This window comes from Orbicella faveolata, unplaced genomic scaffold (assembly GCF_042242905.1).
Source record: "Orbicella faveolata isolate gen_17 unplaced genomic scaffold, um_ofav_v1 contig_35, whole genome shotgun sequence".
NCBI classification, from domain to species: Eukaryota; Metazoa; Cnidaria; class Anthozoa; order Scleractinia; family Merulinidae; genus Orbicella; species Orbicella faveolata.
The window spans coordinates 16,279,888-16,301,834 of record NW_028301564.1 but is presented as its reverse complement, the minus strand read 5'-3'; the positions used below and the strand labels follow the sequence as shown (position 1 = coordinate 16,301,834).

Here is a 21,947-nt window from a genome sequence, read left to right as displayed (position 1 = left end):
TTTGTGGGCGTGGCTTGAAATGTTTTCCACCCCTAAGAGATACCAATTCGAAAACAACACATCTCCAGCCATATTTTTTTGGCTCAATGCCTTGAAAGGTACTGGTAATGCAAAAGCTCCTACTGTGGACTTTTGGAGGCTGAAGACTTTAAGGGGTACCAAAACCTCAGTTTTTAACCCCTGAAAGGTACAATGAGCACCCCCATCCATTTTATATGGGAGTCCCCCCCCCCCCCCAGGGATCACACCTGCCCTCCAGCCCTACAAATGTATCATGCCCACCACCCCCACCCCACCCCAGGAAAACAACAATAGCAGCAACAATGTTTTACACTATAAATGTTCACTTTTTTTTTCTCCAGTGGCTCATTGCTCATTTTAATATCTTTTAGTTTTGATTGATCACTTAAATAAGAATAACTGACAATAATAATATTATAAGGTACATCACTGGAGAAATAAATTGGTTTCTCCTGGGTGGCTAATATTAGAACTAGATATTTTAGATAAAAAGTGGAAACAATATTCGCTTTTCTGCAAAGATGAGGCCTAGAGGGGTCAGTTTAAAGGTTTTGACTGTGAGAAATAAAAGAAACTTTATAAGAAAACCTATGCTCAAGAAAAGTATTTAGTAACAAGCATCTAGAGTACACTGTAGATATTTTAATATCAGTGTTGTAGCTTTGTACAATACAATCTTTAATAAAAATATTATCAGTGAGTTATAATCACTTCAGTCTACATGTATGTGCCACAAATCTTGGCCATCATAATTGTAATCTTAGACTGAACAAGAACCAGATAGAGTGGGAAACCTCAAATAAAATCTACAGAACTCTTGGTGACTCTTGCCCATTCTAAACAAATTGAACATCTAATCAGTTTTTCTTGAGATATTTTAATAAGTATTAAACGTTTCTCTAGATAGGCCAAAGTCTCAAGTCAAGTTTTTTCTTGCTAGGCCTATGCCTGGATTTGTCTTTAGTATTAGTAGGAAATGCATCCTTTCAATACCCTGAATCATGTTTAGAAATATGGCCATAAATCTATTGTACAATTTTGATACCAAAGTTTTAGGTGACACAATGTTATACGTACACTATGTTTTCAATTAGCTTGTTTGAAAACCAGTAATAAATATTTGCTTCAAGTTCGAGGACATGTAGTAAGTTTAACAGCATGTAGTTGGTTCTTTTGGCCTTCACCCTATAAATCTGAAGCAGTCACTTAACACTTTCCATACTTTTCCACCCTCGGCAGTCAACAGAAAGTTTTGAGAAAAGAGTTTTTCTGGGTGTCCGTCATACTTGACTGTTCCTTCAACCACAACCAGGACTGTAGTTTGTCCAGGAATTGCTTGATCTGATTATCAAAATAGGCCTTTCATTAATATTCATTTGATGATGAAATCAATAATGATTTACATAAAAAGGGGGTCACATGAGGCAACAAACCCACAGTATTGATTTAAAGAACTTTGCAAGGGTTATTACTCATTTTATTATTCACTACAGATTGGAACTTAGAACTGAAGTAATATCAAATCCATACAGAAGCATAGATGATAAGCTTCTGGACATATTATTCCATTGAGTTCTTAGCTTGAACAAGCTTGAGTTGCTTTGTGCCACATGCTAGCATGTTTTTCAGTTAGTTCTATCATTTAAGAGCAGTTAACTGAATTGGAACGTAAATGGTTATAATTTTAAAAACCAATGCAAACGCTAAGTTTATTTATCACATATGTTTGGAAGGATTGAAAAATATTTCCACGTTTACTCTCTTTAGAGCAAGAAGGGGTACAACTGGAAAAAATAACCTTCATCAACCTGAAGGTAAACCGTGCTAGACCGTTATCCTTAGTTAATTGCTATTTGTAAGTCCAAGCTGTGCCAGACCACAGTCTATGTTTTTGTATATTAAGCTTAAACATAAAAATACATGGAGTAATGGGTCACTCCATTTTTTATCCGCATCCCACCCCCTACTGAGGGTCTAGAAAGTCTGAGGGAAGGGAAGAGTCTCTAAAGGCCATTTCTTAGGGGGGCAACTGTGTAGGTGCTTTTGATCTTTTAATAAATTGCTGCAGTGGGAAGTGTGTCGGCACTTTGATCTTCCTCTCTAGGGGGGTAAGAAGTTTACTTCTCTGAGGAGGTAAAATTCAAAGTCCCTCCATAGGAGGGGTGTGATGATATTACATGGAAATTCCATGTAATACCCACTCCCACTTCGTTCTCATTACCTGTTACTGGCTGGCAGTCCAACGAACTGAGCTTGTGTTCCGTGGCAGGTAAGTTGTTGAAAAATTCTGTCACTTTCGCTGAGCCACCGTTCACTAGATTTCCATTCCATACGATTGTTGTGTTCTCCGAATACAATTTTGACATGAGCTACAAAAAAATATAATCATGAAAACTATAACATTAGACCTTGCCATCTGCAAAGTGAGAAATTTGTGCAACATTTTAGAAATCACTCTTGAAGTTACAGTGGGTGACAAAAGCGTCAAGACACTTGGCAGTAAAATTTGATTTCCGAGCGTCTTGGAAGCATTCCACCCCCGTCGCCTCTGTCCCCCCCCCCCCCCCCCCCCCCCACCTTCAAAAAAAAATGTTGATTTTTCTATCTTAGACTGCACGGAGGAACTTCAGAATACCCAGCCACTTTATTTATATTTGCCGATGTGATTTGACACAGTGCCTACACAACATTGAATTGGGGAGCCTGGGGTATCAGAGAATTAACGCTACATTAAAATAAAATCGAATAAGAGGTTAAATATCCAAAAGCGTCATTTTCTAAAAGTGTCCCTGTACTTTTGTCGTTCATTATAGCTTAGGTCCTGGGAAACGAACTCACATGTCGTCTCTTGTCGAATGTTTCGTAGTAAACGTTGCTAAATTCTTCGCCAGTCTGAGTTGCTTGCTCGATTGCGTTTCTTAAATCCTAGATGGGATGCAACAATTGAATTCAAAAGAATGAGCTTGAGAAAGATAACAGCTGGAATTATCTCAAGATAAACAACTTACACCACCTCTAGCCGCCATTTTGTTTTCTGGTGGTACAGCCGCTGCCGTAAAATGACGGCTCAGACGAATACGTGGTTACCAAGCACGAGAAGAGTTGTGAGAAGCATGTGATCAAAACAAAATGTTTACACTTTGAAAATATTTTATTTGTAGATTTGTCAGATCTTTTCTTTTTTGTTTTAAAGACCCTACAACTGCGAGCATGTGGAAAAAACTTTTAATCTGGCTGCAAATTGGAGCCGCAGTGGCATTAAACAGTCAAGAAACTTGCCCACGTTTTGGCTACAGTATTCGTCTGTTCAATTCTGGACCTGAAAATTCTATGAACTCCGATGGAAAAGGTTCTTGCGGATGTTCTGTGTTGAAACGAAATAATGCTTTAAATAAGGAGGAAATGACGCTAAACACAGGAAACACAGACGGCGAAATCAAATTAAAATCACCTCACAAAAGGACGAATCAAATGAGTTTTGTCGAAGGTGGAAGGTTTACAATGGGTACGAATAAACCGTACCTGCCTATGGATGGCGAGGGGCCTGCGAGAGAAGTGAAAGTTAATTCATTTTATATGGACATTTATGAGGCCAGCAATGCAGAATTTGAACTTTTTGTTAACAGTACTGGTCATGTTACAGAGGTACATGTAGAACACATCGCAGTCAATTATTTTATGTTTAAAAGGAAACGCTAGTGAAGGGGGTGGTGGAAGTACACAGAATGTGACACCATTTCTGCCATTCTTGTGGGTGGGTAGTGGGAAAGTGCAGCAACAAATAAAACATGTAAGCCTGTGGGTCAACCCATAAAAGAATATCCCTGATCAAGCACACATGTATACTGCAGCTGGATGCTAACTTTTTATATCAGTGTAATACCAAGCACTATAATATAAATAGGACCCTGCACACGTTCTGATTGGTCAAAAACCCATGTTTTATCAGAGTATAAAACATAGAAAAAGTGTGTTTTATTGTTTTTTACCACATTACCTTTATATCATAAAGTAAATGAAGAAGTCTAAGCCGTGTATTACACTGTGATAAAACACTCCGGACATTTGAGAACACTTGAGAAATGTAGAAAACACTCACCTGGGGCTCTTGTTTTCTACACTTCCCAGTGTTCTCAAATGTCCGTTGTGTTTTATCACAGTGTAACACATGGCTTAGGCCTCTTTATTTGTTAAATAAAATTACAAGTTTGTACAGTTTGTTTACATTTTTGTGTAAAATGAGATCATGACTGAGTTATGAACTGATCAAGGTTAATGTGGGATTTTTAGTTTTTATTACCATTTTTCAGGCTGAAAAGTTTGGTGATTCATTTGTACTCGAAGGGAAGATTAGTGAAGAGATAAAGAAGGATATACACCAAGCAGTGAGTGGTCATTTCATTTAGTCACTCATTCATTATTAGTGATGATGACGATGACGATGATGACGAGGACGAGGACGACGGTGATGATGATGATGATGGCAATACATGGTTTCACAGTTTCACTGTTAACAATGATTTAAGTTACCGGTATTGAGTTTCACTATGTCTAGCAGCTAAGTTGCTGTGTTGTAACTGGCAGGTTGCAGCGGCACCTTGGTGGCTTCCTGTAAAAGGAGCATATTGGAGGAAACCAGAAGGACCTGATTCACACATCAGAGACAGGTGTTAATAGCAATTGACTGCAATTTCCGCATGTGAATACTTCAAAACAGTTCATAACTGAGGCGTTGTAGGGGGTGGACAGGGAAGGGTGTACATATCCTCTGTCTGAATTTTAGCGCTTTTCATTTTCTATTTTGCATGGTCTTCTCATTGCTGTCAGAGTTTCAATACAAATCATGTTTAATGCCTTTTAATGGACCTCCACGTCTCTGTTTCATGCTATGACCCTTGCCACAATTTTACCCTAACAGGACCTTTTTTCTTTGGTATGAAACTTTTGAATCATCTGCACCAATATAAGATATTTCTTTTTTTTTTTTGTAAATTTAGGTTCCAAGAGAGCATAAGAAGGTTAGCGACCATGCCTGGGATCCCCTTTTCCCTCCATTTTTGGGAGTAGTTTTCACATGGCCTGTTACGGCCAGCACAGGTGCAAATAGGTTATTGCTATTTCACTTCACCTGACCTCCACCTAACTTCTTGTGCCAGAGTGGTGCATAAGGCCTCCAAATTTGCTCTCCATCAACTGTGCTGTCGCACACATCTTGCTCCAGGACTGCCACCCTGCTCTGGACTGCTCCCTTTCCACAGTATATCTCCTCATTGTGTTTGGCAGCCCATGTCTGGGCTGCAAGGCCATTTCACTGGCCTACATTAATTTTAATCAAAATTAATTTCCACCTCTGTTTGTCTCACCTTTAACACTTTGTAGAATGGATCACCCAGCTATCCACATTTCTTGGAATGATGCTGTTGCATTTTGTCAATGGGGTGGTAAAAGATTGCCAACAGAAGCAGAGTGGGAATATGCCTGCAGAGCAGGGCTACAGAACAAGTAAGAGACCCTGGCCTTATTTCTGGTCTTGTTTAAGACACGAAATGGTCAAATGATGAAATGGCACCATGGTTAGCCTAAAACAGTAGTGCTCTGGTTAGCCTAAATGGCTAAATAGTGCTCAGCTTAGCCTCAATAACGCTGACTCAACAGTGGTTAGCTCTCACTGATTGTAGCCTGAGTTAACCCTACAGACACCTGTATCCCACACTAACTTTTCGTCATTTTGCCATTTTGTGTTTTAAACATGCCCGTTGTTTTCAATCACACGGAATGGCCGTGAGCATTACAGGAAATTCAGGCTCCCTGAACATTGGACAATCATACATACGAAGCATATTATATGGTAACAAAGTCTTGCCATTTAGTAATGTAATTGTCACTAGCTAATACTTCACTTGTTCTGTCAGGGTATTTTCCTGGGGTAATAAGTTCAAGAAAGATGGCAATCACATGGCAAACACGTGGCAAGGAAAGTTTCCAACTGTGGACACTGGAGAGGATGGGTATCCTGGAACAGCCCCTATCACAGCATTCCCACCAAACAGTTATGGCCTTTACAACATGCTAGGAAATGTATGGGAATGGACACAAGATTGGTGGAACGTAAGACACTCAACTAACTTTCAAGAAAATCCGGTGAGAATCAAGGGATGGATAGGGAGTTAGTAATCTTATTACCCAGATGAAACTATTGCTGTTATTCTTAATTATTATTTGAACAATCTCCTGGATTGTTTCTGGTTCTCATTTCTGTATGAGTCAGATGCAAACAAATTATGGTGGTTTCACACAGTCGAAGTGTTCAATACAAATACATGCAGAGTGAAATACACTATTTAGTTGACAGTTACTCTCAACTAATGATCCGTTCAAGCGTTAAACTCAAGTAACTGTCAACTAGTTTTTATCTTAATTTGTATTATTACTGACGGTCAAACCTCTATTGAGCGGCCCTCTGTTAAGCAGTCACCCTCTATTAATAGGTCTCTATTCAAATTCCTGATATTTGCTTCACATATTTTCTGTATATTTGACCTCCATTAACCCCCCCCCCCCCCCTCCAATTAAGTAGGCGCGGGCACCGTTTGGACTTCCCAACTGACTAATTCATCTCTGTTAAACGGTCACCCTGTTACATTAAGTGGTCAACAGGGGCACAGTTTTAAGGTCACAAAGAACTCTCATTGGCCCTGACTTGCTTCACCAAATTAAGTTATGCAATCCCAATCACAGATGACCATAACTATTTTTTTCACTTCATGTTAAATGAGATGCCAAAACTGTCAATTACCCGATTTAAGGCAAAGACGCTCAACACTTGCCTTACGAACAACATTACTGTAAAATCCTTTGGCTGGTGCATGAACTCCTCAGACATATTTCGCGTTAAGTTTTTACGAACAATAAATGCAGATTGCGCGCTTACTTTTGTTTTCGTGTTCGGTTTTTTGCCCCATAATGCGCTAAATTTTGATCACCTCTTTTAAGCGGTACCAGAATAACTTATGTTGCGTTATACAGACACCTGTATGCTTAGCGAATTAGGTCTCGGAAATCAGTACTTTTCTGACTGGCGAAGGTCCTTGTGTGTACCTTAGTCAATATATCAATTAATCTCTGGATACAATGATTTTATAATGGGTGTTGTTATCTGTTTTGTTTCAGACGGGACCATCTTCAGGAAGAGACAAAGTAAAGAAAGGAGGATCCTACATGTGTCACAAAGTAAGTTGAAAGCTTTATTCGATCTTATTCCCATATAAGAAGGGTAGGCGTGCTCATCATAAGGTTAGGTTAAGTCTAGGTATAACTCTCATATTCTTGTGTCCGTTTCCCATACATTAGTGAAGACTGATCCCTTGGTTTTCTTTTCTTCTGTCTTTATTCCTTAGTCGTATTGTTACCGATACCGCTGTGCTGCTAGAAGTCAGAATTCAGCTGACACTACTGCCTCCAATCTTGGTTTACGATGCGTCAGTAACACATTGCCTGATGGTGTCGAGTTAGTCAAGTAGACAGAACTGGACAACGAGGTTTTGTGCACTGGATCGATCGAGACAACTGGACTGCATTGCTTAGATTGAAGTTTGGCTCTTATGCATCTGGGAAGCAATGATTATGACATTGGTGGCTCAGGTGCATGTTACGTGACAACGTGGAGATAACAGAAATTTGTGCATAGATGAAGACTGTTTGTAATACAACAGTCTTTCTTTGTTTAAAAATTTCTTTACTCGACACATTTGTAGCCTGTCCCTGGCATTCAATTAGTTAAATTGCAGCATAAAATTCAGCGAGCAAAGAAAATGAGTAAACAAAGGAGGGGTTTGGGATGACCTGTTTTCTTGTCTTGCCGTTTCTTGCGCTGAACCAAGGCTAATACAGATGTACAAAGTTCTTAGATGAACTGTACAAGCTCTCAACAGGATTTCATATTCATGGGTACTTGAGAGCATAGACTGTCCACTTAACTAATCAAACGTTTTCTTTGTAAGCCGAGTGGTGTCTGCCGTAGACAGGTCTTTAGCTTGAGAGTTCCCGGGCAGCTATAAATTTGTCTGTAGGACACCAGGTTTTGCAAGCACGTGTAAACTAAAGTAAAAAGAAAAAAAAAATACAGAGATTTTATATGTAGTGTAGTATACAAGAGAATAAAGTTTGAAACGGTTTATTACTTCGTTTTATTTTTTCATTACCTTGTTAACCCTGACCTGGTTTATTTTTTCTTTATTACGTTGTAAACCTTTACTAACCATTTCTTAGTTTTCTTTTTTGCAATGTTTTCATCATATTTTCAATGGGTCTCAATGGGATAACGACGGCTAACGGTTAATAATTTGGCTTTTTTATGGCTAGCGGTTAATTCATTTTCCTTACGGTTAACAGAAATCTTAGGAATTAATTACCGTTGTTTCAAAAAGTTAAACATTTAATTTAATTACTCTAAAACATATTTAAGGTCTGCGGACCATTCTGGGATGGGAAAAGGTGTTATAAATTACGCAATCTCCCGGCTTTCCCTGTACTACCAAGCCGCAAAACATGACACAAAAAGTCTTGACGAGAGATCCTGAGACTATCTTTTTCTTGGCTAAATTTTCTTGCAGTTAACACTTTTTACAACCAACGGTTAAAATTGTCCAATTATTACGCCTAACGGCTAAATGTTTGGCCCGTTTTACGGCTAATGGTTAATCCTATTGAGACCCTGGAACGACCGTTACTTGGTTTTCTAAGTAATAGTGTTAAAAGGCATACGTCCTTTTGATAAATACGATGATAACCCCCTCTCTCCCCTCCCTCGTTCTTAAGCCCAAGTTTTTGGCCAATAACATAACGCAGTGACTATATTTGAAAACCCTTTTCTATTTCAAACTTGAAGAAATCAGTGAAAAGCGATCTAGTCAAAGATTATTAGTTACTTATGTTCTTATTAGCAGTTGTGTTGTTTTCCAATTTACCTGTAAATTAGTATTTTGTTCATTTCTGTCACCTTTCCAAGTCTTTCGTTTATAGTTTAATATATAGCTGTTATTAGTTGCCAATTAGCTACCGTGTGCTCTTCTTATATTAATGTTTTGTATTCATATATAACTTAAACTATTTTAGACTTCCTTCATAGCATAGAAATAGTGTTTTTCCTCTTCTTTTTTTTTTCTTCTTGTGTGTGCATTTGTGCTCAAGTTTTCTTGCTGACCTGTATTGTATTTCTATTTAATGCTGATGTTAACTGGCTGCCTGGCTCCGCTATCCCCTATGGTTATTCCAGGCAGCTAGTACTCTAATTTTTACTTTTAATATTTTCATTGAAATTGTATTTTTTTTCTTTAGCAAGAGTGAGTACAAATAAAGATTTATTATTATTATTATTATTATTATTATTATTATTATTATTATTATTACTATTATAATTACTGTCATTGTCATTGTCATTGTCATTGTCATTGTTATTGTTATTATTATTATTATTTATGCCCGGCAGCCGTCGAAAATGTCGCAATTTTATGTTATGCTCAAGCTCGGTAAATTCGTCAGTTAGTAAACCGAGAGAAATATACGACGTTTCGACATCGTCCGATGTCATTGTCAACAATATCCAACGATGTTGAAACGTATATATCTCTCGCTAATATTTGTGTTGAAAATATTCCCTCAAGCCTTTAATACTTATTCAATTAGTAAACCAAAACATTTTTTTAGAATCGCTTAGTATTTTCAAACAATCTCATCATTTTTGAATAAGGCTTTCCGCCGAAAATCTGTGAGAATTTAAGGTTGCCGGGCATTTATACTACAGACGAATTATCCGTCATAGACGAATAATCAATCTAAGACGAATAAAATTTACGACCGTTCTCGACTACCAGCCTGATTCTCAGATGGTCCAGGTCGTTCGCGGCCAAGCACTCTCTCGTGCGTGGCCGCGAACGACCTGGCCTAACTATTAAAAGTCACCGCAATTACAAAAAGCCAAACGCTAAGTTTCGGAATTTCACGGTATAGCAGGCAATTCCAAAACACCCTTGTCGAGAAAAATAAATTAAATCTTGTCACGTTTAATTTTCCGAAACACACTCGGGTAAGACCTGTCCGTATGTACACCCTAAGGAACATGGCGGGGGGTGGGGTGGAGGGGAGGGGTGTGTGCCCAATAGCTACTTTAGTAAGTCTTGTTTTGTGTGCGTGGTTCGAATTATTTAACCCCTCCTGTTCAATACCTTGAAACGTAACACTATAACTCCAACGGTGGCTATTTTAGATTTTTATGGTTTTAAAACCTTGAGCGCTACCCACAAAAAGAAAAAACTCCTAAAGTTACCAAGACTGGTGTTCTGAGTTTTATCCCGAGAGAAACTCGACTGCTTTAGCCTCAGTGGCTGCTCGATAACCTTCACGGTGATAAGCCGAAAACATGGCAGGTGTGAATAACTGATTGGCAGAACTATGAAGAGGAAACGAACCACAACAGTAAGCCGAGGCTGAGGCACAACAGAGATTGTGGCAGGCTTCACAACAACAAAAGGTTAGACGATCGACTTCGTCAGCATCCAACTCGGGCCCAGTTCCCCACAGACCTTCCTCAAGATCAACGTTGATATCATGCAACGCCTCTTTCCAAGTCACGTGCTCCTCCATGTGTACTCCCTTATTTGGGTGTCTGGGAGCAATGAAAAGGATTTGCCCCTCCCCGACCAGGTTTTCGGCTCCACTGTCGGGTTCTTTAGAGTAATAAGCCACTTTGAACCTACAGGTGAAGATCGATATATTCTTTCGTTACTAATTTGAACACATGATTGTGCACCTTGAAAGGGAGTTGGTCCCGTCAACTTTTCAACCATTTGCATTTTAATATTCTTGAATTAAATGTTCGCAAAACACGCGTATGCATTTAACAATATAATTTCATTTCATTTTGGCTATCAATCAAACTGACTCGCTTTCATGCTTTTAGGGTTAGTAATACTGTAAGGTAAAGGTAAAGTCTGCATGCGGGCCAAGTGGCCCATCAGGCCGCAGCTTATCCTGGTTTCAGTAGCATGAAGCCACTGGGAGTATTTCTACTCCCCCTTGGATGGGATGCTAGTCCACTGCAGGGTTACCCCCCAATATTAAATTTGCCGGTGCCCATTTATACATCTGGGTGAAGAGAGGCACTGTGAGAGTAAAGCGTCTTGCCCAAGAACACAACACAATGCCCCTGGCCAGGGCTCGAACCCTGAAGGCTCGATCCGGAGACGAGCGCACTAACCGTGAAGCCACCGCGCCTCCCATAGTAATAGTAATAGTAATACTTAGTAATACTGTACAGGCGATAATTTTGTATCTATTGAAATTCTTAAGCTTGCTATATCTTCGGGAACGAAGTATTTTAAGAACAAATATATATTTATATTCTTGCAATGAAGGTTTCACATGAATGGCTTGATACCCTTTGAGAGAACAATAGAACAAACGACAGAAACAATGTCCCTAGCCCCAAAACAATAACAGCTGCTACGCGATGACGACAAGTAGAATACTACGATTATCACTTGAGCATAAAGGCGCGACGGAGCTTTGAGGACGAAGTTTTGGCCTTAATTTACGGTGTTGTCACGGGCAACGTACCAGGTTTACAATGGTAACAATATCAACAGCCGCGCGTCGCCTAGAATTTCGCGCGCTTTGCTCTAGTGACGTCAGAGCCAGTTGCCCGTGATAACGACACATATACGATGCTAAAGTTAAAACCTGGTTGCCAAACGTCCGTCACGGCTAACTTAACTGATAATCCTTGTAACGAGCTTTTGAGAGCTGCTACACTTCTCACGGGAAATTTTGGAAGGACCTTGGAAAAACCTTTACTTTTCTTTCACCGCTAATCGTATCGGATAACACCTGTACTTGTTAATTCCTTGTTTTTCCCTTGTTTATGTTGCTACTAGACGAGGGAGTCAAACCAGTGTGACCGCACTCACTTACCTGTAAGATCGGGGCTGGTCACCAGGCTCTTTCTCTACAAAATTCGCTCGGATATCCTCCATGATGTCTCGACCATCCAAGCCACTGAAAGAACATCGTAGCTTTTTTCTCGCTAGTTCTATCGCAATCTTAAGCTCGTTACCGTAATCTTCGTCCGATTCACAACTGCTTCCGCTCACAATAACGAGTTTTGGTAGCCGACGTTTGAGGAGAGGTAGCAAAGCTAGATTTTCAAAATGGCCGCCATCACTGATGCGTAAAATTGGAGGAGGCAAGGGCCCTTCATCGATAATACCAAACATGCTTCTAACATAGCGTATATGAGGCACATTGCCTACACACCACCTGTGGAGAGGGGAAAAAGCAAGCAAAGCTGAAGATATATATTGGAAGGGAGTTACGATTACCGACGAAATCGGAACAAGAGTCTTCGAAATATTTCTGTTAAAAAGTCTTCAATTTTGTTGGCCTCCTTTAGTTACATGCCTCTTCGCCTCTATCTTGTGTTTTTCTGGTAATCCATATCCCGCATCCCGCCTTAGTTTTCACCTTTTCAACCAAGGTAGCTTCGTCTACCCATGCAACCTTTTACATCCCGCTCTTCCATTCCGCTTAAGCCTTAAAGCTTATCCCGCATCCCGCCAAATCAATGTTGGACCCGCTATGTACACCCCCACCTTTTACTGCTGTACTTCTACAGTAATGCATGTCGATAGCCAAAGTTATTTGCGTGGGCTGCGAAATAATGACCAGGTTGCAGCCATTTGGTGTGAAATTTAAAATGAGTGTTTTTTCCCTGCTCATGACTCCTTCTGGCGGAAAATCTCTGTGGGTTCATAAAAATATTACCGCAAAAAAAAAACTTTATCTAGGCTGCGCTTTACTTACCTCGTTATCTTTCCCAACAATCCTGGCTTGGCAGCGCCTGTTGGAAATATGGCTATCAAGGAGAACAGGAGAAGGATCCCAAAAAATGAAAACACTCCAACGGTGACCCACTTCTCATCTCCACCGAGGATATACACGAGTGGGAAAGCGATCAAAGGAAGGACTCGAATAAAGTCGATCAAGTGTGGGACAATCTGAGTGAATAAACATGAAGAGTGTCCGTCTTACTACAATATATTTTCGACCCCATTTTTAGCCCCGAAATTCCAAATACTGTCACCCGTCATTATCATGACCAGACATCGTCGGTACCATCATTTGGTGTTCGTAACAGAAGCGAGAGTCCGCAATAGCGGGGTGTCGTGGAAAAAAAAAATTGGCCCAATTTTTGGTGGTAAAATATCACATATAACATAATCTGCTATACTCTTTTAAGATTAACAGTCTCTTTTAATTTGTAGTGCACATTTACTGTGATGCATAATCACTCAATATAAGTCAAAATACTGTAAAAACTAGTTAAAGACTACGGAATAATTGTGTTATTCAATACGTCAAGTTTTCCGTTGAAACGAGAGAACAATAAAAATATTAGTTAAATATTAGACCTCATGTAGCCGGTCCGCAATTCCGTTATAGCGGGAGCCTGTAATAGCTGCTAAGTTCGTAACTGCTGTTAAGGTGGTTCACAAATGTTTCTAGTACTTTCGAGCACTTTAGCATGAGGGATCAATCCTATCACACTTTGTCAGCAAAAAAGAATTTTGACCACTCTCCTTTTTATTACTGAAAAAATGTTCCGCAAGGCAAGATTCGACTTCATACGACTCGATTTTAAGTTGTAAGCACGTAAAGCTAAAATTAAGGCACTTTTAAAAGGTCATACTTTTGCCATAGTAACCTGTTGTTATATATTTTTCACCAAATATTTTGCATTCGTTCAGTTGGCATCATGACTGTGGCATCAACGGCAAAAGAATGGTAGTATTGATAAATTGAAATATAGTATAAGTACTAGAGACGGGGGGGGCTCCCATATAAAGGGGACGGGGGTGCTCGTCGGAAATTTGGAAAAGAACCCCTAAGAGATACCAAGTTCCTGTTTTGTGATCGTGGCTTGAACTTTTTTTCACCCCTAAGAGGTTCCGATTCTAAGGCATCAAACTGACTTTTATCGCCTCAATACCCTTAAAGGTACCGCGAAACAAAAAGCTCATGCTGTGGATCTTTTCAGGCCTAACACCCTCAGAGGTATCAAACTCTCATTTTTAACTCCTAAAAGGTACGACGAGCACCCCCGTCCTTTTTATATGGGAGCTCCCCCTCCCCACCCCCCTCCCCCCGCACTAGAGAGTGTTTTAGCTGTTGCCAGCCACCTTGAAGTCACTTACTTGTAGGCAGCAGTTTTGCCTCCGTTTTCCGCGAGGATCTGACGAAATCGTCCCTCCAAATGCGACCCCCAGAACAATCCTCAAGTCTGTATACACATCCAAGCAACTATATTTACCCATCTGTTGTGTAAGTGCAGCCGCAGACATCGCCATGGCTTCGGACAGTCTTATATCCTCCGGTTCCAGCTTTCCCAAGAACACATCTTCTTCGTATGGGCTGTCAATCCGTCGGATTTCTCGTGGGGTGATTGTTAGCAGCTCAAAAGGTCTTTTATCCTCGGGAGTTCTCCTCCACGAATTCACAGTCGTGTTACTGATGTAAAACGGCGGTATGTTTTCAAGATGAGCCATGGTTAAAGGCTCAATTGGGGAGCGAGAGCTGAACCGAGGATAGCCGATGATCAGATCATGACAGCCAATGCCTGAACAACCGGTCATGCCCACGCTCTCAGGTGTGTAGAACGCCTTCTGTAGACGCCACCTTACACAAACAGAAACAATTAAAAATCCTTTTGCTTAGCATTTTTCATACCTTTCCTGCCCTAGCTTGCACTTGCATGTTTCTCTAGAATACGAGTGGAGGGAAAAAGTGACTGCAATTGAAGTACGTTGAAGTAGACGCAAACATTTCCTGATTTTTATCTTGATCATACCAAGAATTTATATGGCGAGAACTCAAGCGTACGCGCCATCTTGACGTGCCAGTTGCTAAGCAACTTCTGATGGGAACGGGGAGGGGGGGTGGGGTGGGGAGTTGAGGGAGTTGGGTCTCGAAAACTGGAATTAGCCACCAACTTGTAATTCGTACCTCGCCACATCTTGTGATTTCGTCGTACACATCAAGAATATAACATGTCGTTATAAAATGTCGGGACAAATTTAAAAGCTTGAGAAGGAAAACTTGCTTGTGTGTTATTCTAGAGTCGCGGAGACGGTTAATAATTTTTTTAGCCCTGCCTGTTTAATTTGAGCATGTACGTGATAAAAAGGTTGATGGGCCTAATGATAAGAATCAATCACTACCAGTGTTAAGAACAGACACGAGTTTTGCAATCTTCGATGTAAATAATCGATTTTCTTAGAAGGCAAAAAGGAGTTACGCATTTGAGAACGCCTGCAATGGACCTTGGCTCAGAGGGTGACATGCAGCTACATTGTATATAGCTGTAGCTTATCCTGGTTTGCGTGGCGTGACTGCATCGACTTCGGGCATTGGTAGATCCCCTAAAAGGGCTGCTAATAATGATAAAATCATCGCATAATTTTCAGTCACAAGTTTACATGCAACAGTGACGTTTACTTTGAGGACATTTACCCTTCAATTCTGCACGACACCTGCCAAGTTATTTCGCCTCGGTCAACCGTTTTCGGGTCACGTGATCCGAGGCGAAGAGAACTCTCCGCCGTTCGTCTCAGATACGTCATGAAAATCAACTGACCGTGAAGGCCTGGGAGAAAGCATTACATGAACTAAGTAGCACGACACCTACCTGTTAAATACGTGCATCAGCCGTTGTTGTATTGATCCCAGATAAGGCACAAACGCGAGCAATATACCAGATACCCACACGAGCATTACAAAGTTGTATTCAGAGTACTCCAGGCCGAAGAGGGAATGTTTATAGACACGTTTGTGGATGATAAACGAATAAGCGTACACCACCATGATGAGGGAAGCTTGTTGACGAAACACTGGGATACTGAACCAGATGATGGCTGAGAGTACAAGAATCAGCAGTTGTGCCCAGAGAGGGGTCCCTTCCAGCAATACGTGAATGGCCCACGGAAAGAAGAGCAGCGCCAAAATCGCCAGCGATGATATCGATACGAACCTTAAAAGACCTTTCCCTTGCTTTAAGATATTCTGCAAGATAAAGCTTAAAACAGTAATGGCCAATAGGCTTGCAAACAGCACAACTTTTGTGTAAGCATCTCCTTCTACATGGCATTCATGGCCGTTCACGGCCTCAAATGCTGTATCGTTTCCAATGCATCCCTCAGTGCGTAACAGATCTCCAACCAGAAAATCGATAAGGTATGCCATTGGACATGCCACTGTCATCCAGACTAAGATGGGGGTGATCAAAGACACCAGGATCAGCAGAGCAATTATGAGAAATGAGTCAAATACGGCAATAAATGGCCTCTGCCAGTTGCAATAGTAGCCTGCCCTTACGCGCATATAGTTGAAGAACTCTTGATGCCATTTCGGATGGTCCTCCTTTCCATGCCTGTATTTCCAGTCCAGGTAAGCCGTACCTGTGTAACCGCCCCCTGACACGCAGCTCAGGCAGTCGACCTTCACTTCTCGCTGTAGCAATCTGCGCAGGACTCCAGAGCAGAAGGCCGCTGACCGGATGCCACCGCCAGAAAATGCCAATCCAGTTCTGGACATTTCTACTGAGAAGAAATTTGTAATGTTAGTACCACCGAAAAACAGACGTGTTCGCGTAATTTTTGGAGGCGTTTTTATTTTTATTTTACTTTAGTTTTTTATATTTTAGAAGCGTTTTTATTACAACAATTATTCCACTCGCGCTCGTTGGATGTAAGATGACTATAGCCAACTCCCTCGTTCGCCTTCTGTCATCTCATATCCAAAGCGCACTAATGGAAAAATTGTTAATTATATCATGCCAGACATGCATGATATATAAAAATCACTTGCCAGTACTAGTCCTTTTTTACTAAATAAAAATTAGCAAAATTCAAATAATTATATTTTGTGGTTGTTTCCAAAACGACATTTGTTCCACTCCCGCGTCTCTGTTTTTTATTTTAATATTTTATATCTTTTAATTGCATATTTTAGTAAAATGACACACAAAGAAATACATCAATACACCTAATATTACAAATTTGCAATTTTACATATGCATTTATCTAATGCAAAATAACAAAATAAACGTCAGTAAAGGAAAACGCTAGAAGACAGGGATGGACGAATATTGACACACTCATCACAAACACAAAGCTTACTAACACGTACAGGTTGACCCTGCTCACACCTGCACTTCTAGCAACTGGAAATGGGACGATTCAGTAGCCAGTATTTCATATCTAACGCACGCTTATGAGAGTGATTGTTGCATTATGTAATTTCTTCTTTGAACAGTGTATAGAAAAATGAAATGACTATCCACTGTGGGAATTAAAAGAAAAAAGGTCGAATTTAATTTCAAACCATCATTCCCAGCTTTCTTGTGTCGTTTCCTAACATGTACAACTATGTCAATTTAGATTATTCATTGCTTTTGCGTTTTATAGATCATCTGCTTGCGAATTCGAATGGTCATAATTAAACAAGAAAAAACAAAATTACATTTTTCTACAAGATATGTAACAAGTTTGTTTATAAACACCCATTTGCATTAAAATACCGGCCTAAAACCATATTATACCTCTAATAGGTCACGTTCGATATATCAATATTCTAACATATATAGCTCCGAGGCTTTCGGGTCAAAATTGTTATTTTTTTAAGTTTCTTTGGTCTCTCAATTCCCAAAAGAGACTTGGATACAAAGAAAACAACACCAAATATAGAAGTTTGTCCTGAAAACCTCGGAGCCCTGTTAGAATGTTGAACGTGGCCTATTCGAACAATGTTTTAAAAGTACACAAAATGCAAATTAGGTTTATATAGCGATATTCAGGCAGATAAACCCATTCTTTCAAATTAAACACATCTTCCGTTAGAATACGGTCGCACATAACAATCAGGTTTTTGTTTTTATCAACAAAATTGAAATTAAAAGTTAATTGCAAACCGAGGGATGGGGACAGAAATCAGCTTAGCATAAATGTTAGCTATTCATAATATATTGGAAAAGGCTTCGATAGAACATGATACCATGTGATGTGCGGCTTCAGAATAAGAAATCGAGAAATATTTGTTTGACTCCAAGGTGAATTCCAAAAGGATAAATTTTAAGAGTCGTTTGCATTGGTATCTAAATACTGGTTTCATAATTTTAGTTCGATTTACACTATGTTTCAGTTGTAACCGCCTGTCGCGAGACATTCGGAGCAGTTAAAACAGGTACAAAGTAGCGGTTGGTATGGTGCAATGTCATAAAATCAACTATTCACAGCCGTGGGACTCTGTGCGCCTGGCACGCAAGCAATAAAGATAATCGATTTTTTTTTCCTGGATATGATATACGCAAAAAATTTGGCATAAGCTGATCAGAACCTAAGCCGAAGCATTGATATAAAAAAATGGCAGAAATTAACTAGTCGCCCCAAGCTTCACGAACTCCAGCAAGCCTACTACAAACTTGCCATGATTTATTGTAAAAGTGTAGCAATTCGAGTAAAACTTTTCAGAGGGGCTTGTGAAATGATAGTAAAATTGCATCGGGTAGTAACTTCTCCGCACGGCAAAGCATATGGGCTTCATGAAACTTCTCCCCGTCATGTTATTGTCCACGCGCTAAGCGATGCGCCTAACGGTTTAATGAAATTGCACGCTTTTAAATTAAACCGCCAGCATCTTAGCTCTAAGCTGATCAATTTTCCCTGCTCAGAAAGTCAGTATTCAAAAGAGACTTACCTTCGCGAACTCAGACAAATGATAACTTAGCTTGTTACTTATTTAGTCGCAGTTACAAGTTTAAGCGTAACAGGCGCGCCCAATTTTCTCGAAATTGATATGCTCGTGTCTGAGGTGGACTGAAAATTCCATAGCAACTTTCACAGTAATATCCCCTCCCCCCAACCCGGTTCCTTTGTTAAACAGTCACGTACTTCGCCTTGAACTGGCACGAAACGTCCAGAAATTAAACTGGAGGTCTAATGTTTTCGATGCAAAATTGTAAAATTAGTCAGTATATAAGTATATATTTTTGTAATGTTAATAAGAGATCCGCTATAGAACCGCTCCAAACGTTTCCGGTTCAAGCTCTACTGAAATGTCAATTTACTTTTTTTTCTTCCTGCCGTTGACAAGTCTTATGACCCAATTCATAACGACAAAAATTTCGCAAACTCGCCTGGTAGATGAAAATAAATAGTCTCTCCACAGCTAGGCCTGTCGAGTCCACAAGGAGCGGAAAACAGGGGAGATGGCTTGAAAGGAAGGAAACCACGAAACGTGTCCCATAATTCCACGCGCACCTCACGAGACCAAAGGAGGAGCAATTCCTGGTAACGACGCTGTATCTTTTAGAATCCGGCTGGTTTATTCTTGATCTCTGAAATAAAATTTTATGGATTCTCAAACAATTTGGCGTTAGGCCTCAACGCTCAAAGATTGCAGGGAAATATGTAAAAGAAGAAACAGGAGATGTCATATTACGTGACTCGCAATAGATTAAGCGAGGCCGCGAAACGCAAAGGCCTGGCAGCCCAGAGACCTTATTTTTACAGCTACTTACTGACAAAGTATTAAAATACTTTGTTATACTTCCCAACTCAAATACGTTTTCCGATTGGAGAACGTGCCACGTAACTCACTAGGGAAACAACAACTTGAACTTTAGACTCGCGCGTGATCAGGTCGTGCTCCTTGAAACCGCGGCAAATTTTTGTGAGCCAGCCGGCTTCAAGTAAACGATTTCTTCGCAGTTTTTTTTTTCTATTTTTGAGTTGGCAGTTTATATCAAAGACTGGTCCCGCGGGAAACAGTGAGTTTTGTTTCCCCTCGACCTCAATGTTCCCTTGAGGGTCTCGGGGAAATAAAAGGGTCCCGGGGAAACAAAACTCACTGTTTCCCTTGGGACCAGTCATTAAGTGATTAATATACTATTTTCAACCACTTTTTGTCACGTGACTAACTTGTATTAATAAAGCACGTGACAACCGGAACTCACTTTGTCGAGGAAGACTTAATACAGGTCTTCAGCTGTTTGGTAATAATTTTGCTTTGTAACCCTAAATAAGGTAGAACTAAGATTATTTCCTTCTTGGGGACCATGGTGGTTGGATTCCTCGGTCTGTTTTGTTGACTGTTAGAACATCATTGATGTTGTAATTGACAACACCAGCAGGGTAACCGTTTTGTAACAACAACTTCCTCAGTCCATTCAAACAAGACCAGCATTAACCAATTTTATGGCTGCATTGGTCTTAGGGTTATTTTCCAAAGTGCTCATCGCATCAAGTCTTTTTTTTCCCTTCGAAGATAGGATCAACCGTTTCCAAATGTCAAAAGTTGTGTATAAGGCTATTTGTTGGTACTGCCAGGATTTCTAATACATCGAAAAAACAAAACGTAGATTGCACGGCAGAAAAACTGAACATTTTAAAGCGATCACGAGTAGCTGACATGCATCTGCTATCGCAGACCACTTCACGTCAACCGGTCGCAATTTAAAATGGGACCACTTTGAGATATTGGCTAAAGGTCGGTCAGATACACATTGCAAGATAAAGGAGACTTCACTTGTTAGGACACTGAAATCTAAACGATAATATTAGCAGAGAAAAGCTTTATCTTTATTAGTTTGCATCTTTCAATATACAAATTTTTCTCAGCTTTTGTCATTATTTTTTTTTTATTTAAACACTTCCCACACAGTTTACAGAGCTTACACTACCTACAATGCTTACACAACAATACTACACTATTTACATTACTTACAAAGAGATGTACTACAAATATAAGCCTGCACCACTTATATACATTACTTACACTATTTACATTATGGTAGCAATTATCATCATGTTTTATTATGCAATAAAATTAAAAGCTACGAACAAGACTACGGCTGACTTACAGAAAAGAGTTACAATAAGAGAGAGCGAAAAGAAAAGAACGAAGCGGAGTGAGATTTATGGTAATTTTCCCCAGATGTTCAAGAATTTATGCAGCTTTCTTTGGGCGGTATAGCTTAACTTTAAAATATCAAGTTTGTCTTGGAGGCGGAGAAGAAAGCCTTCAAAACATAAGTTACCACCACATGAACTTGTCGAGAAGATATGGAATTTTGCGATAAGAAGAGTGACATCAAGTGCCTGTTTATTTTTGATGTTATTATGCCAACCGTATAGGACGTTAGATTCAGTCAAAATGACCACTTGTTTAAATTTCTGGTACCACCAGTTGGTGAATCTATCCCAGAAAGCCTTAGATACAGTACAGTGGTACAGTAGGTGGTTTATTGTTTGTTTTCCAGCGGTGCATAAGGAACAAAGGTCGCTTCAAGTAATGCCAGCTCGAAAAAGGCTGGATTTGGTAGGTAAGATGTGGTGTACTATTTTAAACTGGAAGGCAATTAATTTCGAATCTTTGGCTATTAAGAAAGGCAACGAGTACGCTTTGTGGATGCTTTCTTTGGAGAAACCGTAATTTAGAATTATATTCTCTGATGTCGGTGGACTTACGTATACGTTGTTACTTAGAAGTGTAGCGTAGGATACACGGGTCGACGGAAGGTCTTCAAGAGGGACGTTTTGGCGCAAATTTTCTTCCATTCTGTAGGAATGGCAGCGATGAGGTCATAGTAGAGTGTAAACGGAATATTGATATTCACTTTGCGAGTGAGCTCGTCCAGTGAGAGGAAGGTGTTATCTTCTTTTAAAAATTGTTTAGTACGTAAACTCTGCATGAGTTTCAAATAAAGGTTCGAAAAAAAACTGTGCGGTCTCCGATCAGGATGCGACTATTATTCCAAATGATTTTATTATGGTGATTCTCTTGATCAAAGCAATTTTTCAGCGCTTTATTCATGATTTCAA

The 21,947-nt window shown here is 39.9% G+C and overlaps 3 protein-coding genes across 4 annotated transcripts; 1 reads left to right on the top strand and 2 right to left on the bottom strand.

Moving 5' to 3' along the window:
* Positions 1 to 347: 347 nt before the first annotated feature.
* On the bottom strand, positions 348 to 3,064 carry LOC110040353 (NTF2-related export protein 1-like). The gene is made up of 4 exons (XM_020745574.2): positions 3,030 to 3,064; positions 2,860 to 2,946; positions 2,243 to 2,390; positions 348 to 1,362 (listed from the first exon to the last, which is right to left on the bottom strand). Exons 1-4 carry the CDS (start codon positions 3,045 to 3,047, stop codon positions 1,202 to 1,204), a joined length of 414 nt encoding a protein of 137 aa, XP_020601233.1. The 5' UTR covers positions 3,048 to 3,064; the 3' UTR covers positions 348 to 1,201.
* Positions 3,065 to 3,100: 36 nt separating this feature from the next.
* LOC110040406 (formylglycine-generating enzyme-like) lies at positions 3,101 to 8,195 on the top strand. Its single transcript, XM_020745639.2, has 7 exons — positions 3,101 to 3,666; positions 4,332 to 4,406; positions 4,606 to 4,688; positions 5,401 to 5,523; positions 5,934 to 6,162; positions 7,192 to 7,251; positions 7,419 to 8,195. The coding sequence occupies exons 1-7, from the start codon at positions 3,232 to 3,234 to the stop codon at positions 7,539 to 7,541; spliced, it is 1,128 nt and encodes a 375-aa protein (XP_020601298.2). The 5' UTR covers positions 3,101 to 3,231; the 3' UTR covers positions 7,542 to 8,195.
* A 975-nt stretch (positions 8,196 to 9,170) lies between these two features.
* LOC110040203 (uncharacterized) lies at positions 9,171 to 18,918 on the bottom strand. Of its 2 annotated transcripts, none has more exons than XM_089273231.1 (6): positions 18,823 to 18,918; positions 15,758 to 16,667; positions 14,268 to 14,748; positions 12,877 to 13,070; positions 11,989 to 12,333; positions 9,171 to 10,771 (listed from the first exon to the last, which is right to left on the bottom strand). In XM_089273231.1, exons 2-6 carry the CDS (start codon positions 16,660 to 16,662, stop codon positions 10,366 to 10,368), a joined length of 2,331 nt encoding a protein of 776 aa, XP_089129357.1. In that variant the 5' UTR covers positions 16,663 to 16,667; positions 18,823 to 18,918; the 3' UTR covers positions 9,171 to 10,365. The 2 variants fall into 2 exon arrangements, with proteins under 2 accessions (XP_089129357.1, XP_089129358.1); XM_089273232.1 differs by having other exon boundaries at positions 15,758 to 16,664.
* Positions 18,919 to 21,947: the final 3,029 nt, after the last annotated feature.